The sequence below is a fragment of the Rasamsonia emersonii genome (assembly GCF_000968595.1).
Source record: "Rasamsonia emersonii CBS 393.64 chromosome Unknown ctg1118621760476, whole genome shotgun sequence".
In the NCBI taxonomy this organism is placed as follows: Eukaryota; Fungi; Ascomycota; class Eurotiomycetes; order Eurotiales; family Trichocomaceae; genus Rasamsonia; species Rasamsonia emersonii.
In genome coordinates, this window is record NW_013562974.1 from 33,833 (window position 1) to 41,889 (window position 8,057).

Here is an 8,057-nt window from a genome sequence, read left to right on the forward strand (position 1 = left end):
CCGGTCCCCCGCGTAGCTTTAATGCAGGACTCCGTACAATTTAGCTCCACATTCAATATCGGTTCTTCAGGAAGCTGGCGAAGTCAAAGCTTGAAGCATCGATGTCAGTGATGCTGGCAATGAACAGCTGCCACCATGAACCGATCTCTTCGACTTAGCCCGTGCCCCCTGCGGGCGTCCAGACCCCCCTCCGCCCTCCTTTCGACTTCAACCTCTCTCGTGATCGGTGGATTGCCCCGGCGGTATGCGACGCATAGCAGTCTAGGTGGCCAAGGGACGACGTCCAGCTCGGGTCCGACGAGGAAACAGATCACGGTCATTTCGGACGATGGGAGACTCCGGTGGTCGGAGCTGAGTGGAAAAGAAAAAGTCGCCCGGGCTACGCAGCAGTCGTTCAACTTTATGCTTGTGGTGATTGGCGCGGTCATGACGGTGGGACTTGTCTGTTAAGGCTCTTTATGCGATACTTGCTGATGGAGTGCATAGGGTGGAGTGTTTACGTTCCTCTACCTTGATGTCTTCTCTCCGAACAGCAAGACGCGGCTGTTCAACAAAGCCGTAGAACGCATCAAGGAAGATCCACGATGTACGGCACTGCTAGGTGACAGCAAGCAGATCAAAGCATACGGAGAGTCGACGTGGAATAAGTGGGCTCGTAACAGGCCGATTGCGTGCGTATCTATCGACCGTTGGGACTGGATCGTTGGTCTGACATTGAACAGGACGACCGAAGAAAAGGACCAATCGGGCCGCGAACACTTGAAGATGCGCTTTCATGTACGCAAGCTGAATGGTCTGCAGTCTGAATTGTGATGGTCAAGCTGACCATTTCTAGGTTGAGGGGCCGCTGAATTCTGGTACTGTGATCCTTCATATGGTGCGACCGCAGGATCAGAACGAATATCAGTATCGCATTCTTGCCTTGGATGTTAAAGGTAGATATTAGCTGCCCTTTTTTTGTCTTCCTTTTGATCTAATTCTCCCAGGCCATCCTCGCATTTACCTTGAAAATGTCAGCGACAGCGCATTGGGCGGAAAGAAGCCTCTCAAGATCTTTGGTATTCAGTGGCGGTAGCATATCGACCGTCGGCGCGGTGTCAGGCTGTACATTTCGAGTCTGACCGAGTGGCACACCATTGGAAATCGCGGTCGCACGACCAGAGACACTCCAAATCTAGAAGTAGCCTAGATTAGGTTGTCAACGCGACTTCTGAGGCTAGTACCGTGTCCTGTCCTGAAATTGAGGCCTGTGGATCAGATCTGTACCATCTGGGTTGATGGAAGGGAAGATATTCCGATCACGATTAATGTATCGATAGTGGTCTCTTCAACGCTGGATCTTCAGCGTCCTGGTCTGCAGTCAAGTTGTTGACGCGGGCCAGCAAACGAACCTGTATTTATACTCGATGGATCAACAATACAAGACTTCATTGGTGTGGAGTCCAGGCAGCAGCTGTGTCAGCCTAGCCTAGAGGTAAACGAAGAAAAAAGAAAAAGGCGACAAGCCAACGAGCCGAACAAGCAACCCTGTAGCAGTTAAATATCACTATGAGCGACAGTCAGGTAACCTCCATTAGGGCCTGTGGCCTAGTGGTTAGAAGGGGCGCGTTGTCTCTGCCTACCAATGGTACCTGGTAGGCATGTCTCCCAGACGCCCTGGAAATCCCACCGATCAGTATATTGTCCTAATGTGAGAAGGCTGGAACTATGGGTCAGGTCAAACCACGACGGAGACAGGGGAAGGAGCCCGTTTTCCAGTAGATATCTTTTTTTAAATCCTTTCCCGAAGATATTTATGTCTATCCATCGACGATCTCACGTAAATCAGTCTAAATCTAAACTTGTCTCTTATGTCTTCATATCTGAAGTAGACCTTGCCAAAGATTTAAATCACGTCCGGCACGTCCGTCACTCTGGGCCACCCCTCGACCGACTTCCCCGCCCAGGTAGCCACCGCTTCGATAGCCTTCTGCACGCTCTCGACGTCGTCTTCGCTGACGCCCAGCCGTCGCAATCCCCGCAGGTGCCAGATGGTCGGCCCGCTTAGGCCCTGGCTCATGATGCTCGCCAGGATGACCAGCTCGGCCTCGACGGCCGACAGGACCTCGTGGTCAGACAGGAACAGCCCGTAGATGACGGCGCGTTCCATCCACATGAAGTCCGGCCCGTACGAGCCCCAGGTGGAGAAGATGGGCTCGAGGTTCTCGCGGTAGAGCTGTTGGAGGAACTTGGTGCCGCGGTCTGGGATGGCAGTGTTGATGTCGAGGTTTTGTCTGGGGAGATATTGGCGTTAATAAATAGGCTATCTTCAAGAAGAAAGAAAAGAAGAAGAATGAGTCCTGCTATCCTCACCGCTTCTCAGGAAAAGCCAACAACCCCCTCTCATCCGTCGTAAGAGGCTCAACTTTCACTCCTCTCTTCTCGTTCCTCTCCTTCTCTGCTTTCCCCAATGCTGCCACAGCGGTGATGACCAACGGAATGCCCACCAGCGTCCATTCCTTCATCAGGGCATCGCTGAGGCGCGTCTTGAGGCTCTTCTCTTCCGCGTCGTCTGCGCCCGCACTCTCGACGAGATATGTGTACAGAGGACCTAGTTCGAGGGGCTTTCCGGATGCGACGAGGACAGAGGCCTACAACAGAGACGGTTTGGATTAATCGAGGTTATTATATAAGTATAGAGAATTTAATTGAATTGAATTGAATGCAGCCTAATTCAATTAAAGTAAAGAACTTACAACAATGAGATACCACGCATCCTGCCGGAACTGCTCCGGGAGGAGAGCCTTGACCTGGGCGCAGAGGTCTTGCAACGATTTGGACGTCTCGCCAGCCATGGCGTCAAACTGACTGGTTGACTAATTGACTGATCGATAATATATCAACAGTGTATGTGATAAAAACTAAGTATGTTAATGACTAGGTCGACTGTGACGGACTTTGTGAACCCTTGAGGTGTCGATCTGAGGACGAGACTAACAGCCAATACTCTTCTTTCTAGCACGAGACAGGAATTGATCCTAAGAGTAAAATAAAGTACATAGAGATTCTCTACACAATGCTTGACAAATGTAAGATTGTAAGGAGGATATGTGCAATGTACCATACCCCACACCTGCAGCTGAAAAACTTTAAAGGCTGCGAAATCGGAGGAGGTGCAGTTGGAATTGAAATATTACCTATGTCCCGCCATGCTGCATGCAATCCAATCAGCACTCAAAGTGAAGGGGAAGAAAAATAGCCATCTTGTCACTTACTTAGAATAAATAACGAATACTTAATTGTTCGATCTATATACGCTGAAGGAATATAGCTGCGCCAGTACATGTACAGTACTCATCTGGGTAATTACGTCAGAGCCGACTTGTCGGTTGATTTTCATCGTTCGGTGCGGGGTACAGAGATACAGGATCTATGTACAGAAGGTATTTAAATTGAATTTAATCTATATACAAGTATATATATTTTTTTATATTGCTCATTTGCGAGTCGTAAACATAACATTCAATTAGAGGTGAATTTTTTTAAGACTGCTTTCCCAACTCCCGAATATATCAACAGTATACCAACAATGGCAGTCTAAATTCGCGGTCCGTCCAAGATCGCCCTCGCCTCCTGCGTCCTCCACCAGCTCTTGCCCTCCTCGCCCGGGAACGAATACCGGTCCATACTCTCCGGCTTCATCTGCACGCTGTATCCCGGCTCCGTGGGCGTGACGATATATCCATCCTTCACGCTGGCTGGGTGTTCAAAGTGCTCGTGCAGGTGGTCCACATACTCCAGCAGACTCTTCTTCCCGCTGATCACGACATAGTCGATCGTGCTCAGATGCTGCGTGTATTCCGGCAGCCCGACACCACCCGAATGGGGAACGATCGGAACCCCGAACTTGCGCGCCAGCAGTAAGATCGCCAGGCATTCGTTCACGCCTCCCACCCGGCATGCATCCGGCTGCAGCACCGTCAAGGCACCGCCTGCAGGAACTGCTTGAACATGATCCGGTTCTGGCACATCTCACCCGTGGCCACGCCGATGGTGCCGTGAGGCGTGTTCTCAAGAGCCTTGCGGATCGCCGCGTGGCCCAGCACGTCGTCCGGAGACGTGGGCTCCTCGATGAACCAGGGCTTGAATTGAGCGAGTTCTTTCATCCAGGCAATGGCTTCAGGGACAGACCAGACCTGGGCACATTAGCTGGTGAACATAAATGATAGCGAAACGAAGCCAACAAGCAGCGGAAAACAAAAGGAGAAAGATTATGTACCTGATTTGCATCCACCATCAAGACATTGCCCTTGTCGTAACCGATCACCTCCCGGGCAATGGCCAGCCGTCTCTTGTCGTCCTCCAGATTCCCTCCGACCTTCAGTTTGAAATGTTTAAACCCATTCTTGACACTCTGGTCGAGGAGCGCCCGTAATTTCTCCTCGGAATAACCGAGCCACCCTGCGCTCGTGGTGTATGCCGGAACCGCCTTGTTCTGCTCCGCCTCTTTGATTCTGTCCTGCTTGCCGGGCTCGACCTCCTTCAGCAGCGCGATGGCCTCCTCTGGGGTCAGAGCATCCGTGATGTATCGGAAATCGATGCACCGGACCACCTCTTCGGGCGTCATGTCGGCGATGATCCGCCAGACGGGCTTGCGGAGGATCTTGGCCCACAGGTCCCAGAGCGCGTTGACAACAGCTCCCAGCGCGAGATGGATGACACCCTTCTCCGGTCCGATCCAGCGCAGCTGGCTATCGGAGACGAGGTAGCGCCACGTCTTGCCCCAGTCGGCCGTCAACTCGTCGAGGTCTTTTCCGACGACGAGAGGAGCGACGATGCTGATGGCGGCGCAGACGATGTCGTTTCCGCGACCAATGGTGAATGTCTGTAGATATCGATCGCATTAGCATTCTGTCAGTCCGTATACATTCATTGTTTCGACTTACCATGCCATGTCCCTCGTATTCCGAGTCGGTGTAGAGAATGCAGTATGCGGAGGAGTAGTCACCGGCTGCGTTCATGGCATCTGAGCCAGTCTTGTCGAGGGAGGTCTGTTCACGTCAGCGACATCCACCAGACATTGGTCGACTCTGAAGATCGAGTCAATTGATTGAGACGTCTGCTGCATACCGGAAACCTCACGTCCCGCGTGATAAAGCTGGTGATCTTGACCATGATGGCGACGATGGGGGTATCTCTTGCACCAAGACGGGGAATAGAATTGATTCAAGTCGTCCAGCTGGAATTCACGATCTCTATTCAAACGCAGCCAGAGATCCTCTCTACCCCAATGTACAGAACGCTGTAAACAGAAAGAATATATATGATTTTCGTCGTGAAACGAAATCAATGCGTCATTCAAACGGGAGGGAGAAGAAAAAGGATCCGTTGAAAGAATAGAATAATATACTCAAGCAGGAATTGCCCCGAACTTGCCTCCGCAGAGCCATGCGACATCATTCATCCCACTCTGGCAAGACAGCCCATTTGCCCCTCTTTCCTTCCTCCCCTGGCAGTAGTTCCTTCCTCTGTATCGCGGGGTGTTTCGCGGGACAAAAGGGCCCGAGAGGGACGGTCTAACAACATCCGATTGGTGGAAAAACAGACCCGACATATTCCCACCTATCAGAGGGAGTGGCGCTGGGAAGAATTTCGGCGGATTGCCGGTCGCGATCTACAGATCTCGCAAGTACTCCGAGTCACGCGTTGGTCTACACGTGATGTCTGCTCACGTTCTCTGCTGTTGAGCCGCAGTAGTAGTAGACCACTCAGGCCTCGAGTAGATACCCCTTTGGGTTTTTGCCCAATATGGAAATTATGTATATACCTGCATTGTGCCCCTCACTCATTCAGCTATACGGAGTACTACAGAATACAATCCTAGTCTTGGTATCGAGTGACTCTGCCCTTTATAAAGCCATCACATCTCTCTTTCTTCTCTTGCTGTACCGCACTCAGTTTATGGGAACAAATAACTTGATTTTTTTTTCTGACTGCGTTATCTATCATTCAGCAACCGAGTTTGTATGACGCCGCTAGCAGTCAATGGGATCGGGAGAAGATCATGTCGAAGAAACTATAGTAGTCCTGTCGAATGGACTAATGTTAATGTCTCCTCAGACATCAGAGGCAAAAGACCTCGATTGTATCGTATCGTATGTACTATACACAGAGATAATGCACCATATAAACCAAGATATATCCTTGGAGTTATAACAAGACCCAGGTGCCACTATCCCTATCATAGTATAGAAGGATATCATGCAGAGAGACCTCGCTTTTCGCTTTCCGAGAAGAAGATGATCATCCGCCACAATTTCTTCACCAGCACTTCTGCCTCTTCGTCGAGAGCCTGTACTCACGTTAGCAATAGAACCAAGTTAGAGAACGTCAAAGTGGTATACGCACCTCTTCTAACTGCTCGACCAGCTCTTGAGGATGTCCGTGATTCCGAACATGCTCCTCCACCACGTCCACCAGCATCTGCTCCTGCACACCCAGATACTCCATGATCTTCTTCTCGACAAACGGTTTGAGCTGCTCCCCCAGCACCGACTCGTCCACAAATTCCCACTTGACGTCCCATTTCCACAGCCCTTCCTTGTCCGTCGGAATCTCCGCCGCCAGCTGTCGCGCCGCCTGCGCCCGCTCCTCGTCCGACAGTCCAGCTGCTTCCGCCGCAGAATCGAACTTGATCGGCACAAGAGGGCGCTTTGTCGTCGTCTCTGGTTCCTCCTCGTCTTCCAGCAACCCTTCGACTTCGGCCACAGTGCGACGGGTCGACGCAGCCTGCGCCTTCTGCTGCGCGGCTGCGCCGAGTGACAGCTTGAAACGCTGAGGCTCCCGAGGCGCCTGGTTCCGCGATTCGAGTTCCTCTGCTTGTCGAGCCAGGAAGTCGTCCGCCATTCCACGGGCCTGCTCTCGTTGTTGCGCGGATCGTGCCTTCTCCCGCTCCTCCGCGGCACGATCAGCTTCATCCATTTTGATTTCTCGACTTCGGAAGGCAGCCCGACTTCGAATCCAGGCACCGCGATCCGCATAATATTCCTCTACCTTGCGACTGGCCTCGACATCGTCGTTCCATTCCCGCAACCGTTTAGCCATCGCTTCCCTCGCCTCCTCCGCTTTCCGCTCTTCTTCTTTGTCGCGATTCCTCTCTCGTTCCAGCGCGGCCGTCCGGCTCCGTTCACGGTTCAACCATCGGCGCTCCTGGTCCAGATATTGCTTCTCCAATTCTGCCGCCCTCTTTTCTTGTCGCCGCCGCTCAAGTTCTTCATCACTGGCATCGGTATCCTCGTCTTCCTGGTCAAGGGAGATGCCATATCCGTTAACAAAACTAACCCCTTTCTGGTAGTCCTTGGGAATTTGCACGCCAGCTCCCATAGGTCCCGCGCGAGGTCCAAGAGGGACACCGTTGGCTCCTGCGGCAGGCCCGCTAGGCGCCGTGGGCGGTGGAGATGCCAGTCGGTTGATGCGCGAACCGGACGCATTCCTTGCTCTTTCCATGGATTCTATCTCCTCCTCTCTCTTCAGGCGCTCCATATCCCGACGGTTACTCCGCTCCCGGAAGGCCGCAATTTCCTTCGCAACACTTTCCCGCATCTCAGGAGGGATATCCGCGAGTTCATCCTCAGCCGCGATTGGTATCGTAACGACTTCCGCAGCCTCGCCTTCTTTTTTGGCATCAGCATCCTGCATCGCTGTATCGCCCTCACGATCAACGGCCGAAGCGTCTTCCTTCTGACTGGGAACAGTAGGATGAGCTAGATCATGAAGAACAGACGCAAGATTTCTGCGGGCCGTCTCGATCCGGGATTGACGTTCAGCCTCGTCCTGATCACCCTTTGTAGCCTGGTATTGTTCAAGATATTTGAGAGAACTCTCGTCAACGACCACCTGTAGCTTTGGTCAGCATGCCTCACATCGGCTAACCTTCTTCATCAGACGTACCAATAGCTTGCTCGTCTCTATTTCGCGGTCCTCCTTGTCGCCCTCCTCGGATGGCGTCTGTTGTTTCACCGGGACTTCCACGTCCTTGAGCACTTCCACTGCCGTACTGAGACTTTCGGGATCTTCGT

General features: G+C 52.1%; 4 protein-coding genes across 4 annotated transcripts; 1 reads left to right on the forward strand and 3 right to left on the reverse strand.

Moving 5' to 3' along the window:
* Nucleotides 1-135: 135 nt before the first annotated feature.
* T310_6951 (uncharacterized protein) lies at nucleotides 136-946 on the forward strand (the record flags this gene model as incomplete). The annotated part of the gene is made up of 3 exons (XM_013470256.1): nucleotides 136-432; nucleotides 487-777; nucleotides 836-946. 3 exons carry the CDS (start codon nucleotides 136-138, stop codon nucleotides 944-946), a joined length of 699 nt encoding a protein of 232 aa, XP_013325710.1.
* Nucleotides 947-1,885: 939 nt separating this feature from the next.
* T310_6952 (uncharacterized protein) lies at nucleotides 1,886-2,834 on the reverse strand (the record flags this gene model as incomplete). Its single annotated transcript, XM_013470257.1, has 3 exons — nucleotides 1,886-2,273; nucleotides 2,353-2,630; nucleotides 2,736-2,834. 3 exons carry the CDS (start codon nucleotides 2,832-2,834, stop codon nucleotides 1,886-1,888), a joined length of 765 nt encoding a protein of 254 aa, XP_013325711.1.
* A 742-nt stretch (nucleotides 2,835-3,576) lies between these two features.
* T310_6953 (Mandelate racemase) lies at nucleotides 3,577-5,154 on the reverse strand (the record flags this gene model as incomplete). The annotated part of the gene is made up of 5 exons (XM_013470258.1): nucleotides 3,577-3,980; nucleotides 4,016-4,175; nucleotides 4,259-4,864; nucleotides 4,926-5,030; nucleotides 5,110-5,154. 5 exons carry the CDS (start codon nucleotides 5,152-5,154, stop codon nucleotides 3,577-3,579), a joined length of 1,320 nt encoding a protein of 439 aa, XP_013325712.1.
* Nucleotides 5,155-6,238: 1,084 nt separating this feature from the next.
* T310_6954 (uncharacterized protein) lies at nucleotides 6,239-8,057 on the reverse strand (the record flags this gene model as incomplete). Its single annotated transcript, XM_013470259.1, has 3 exons — nucleotides 6,239-6,331; nucleotides 6,388-7,875; nucleotides 7,930-8,057. Coding segments are annotated over 3 exons (1,709 nt in total), but the record flags the coding sequence as incomplete, so codon positions are not given.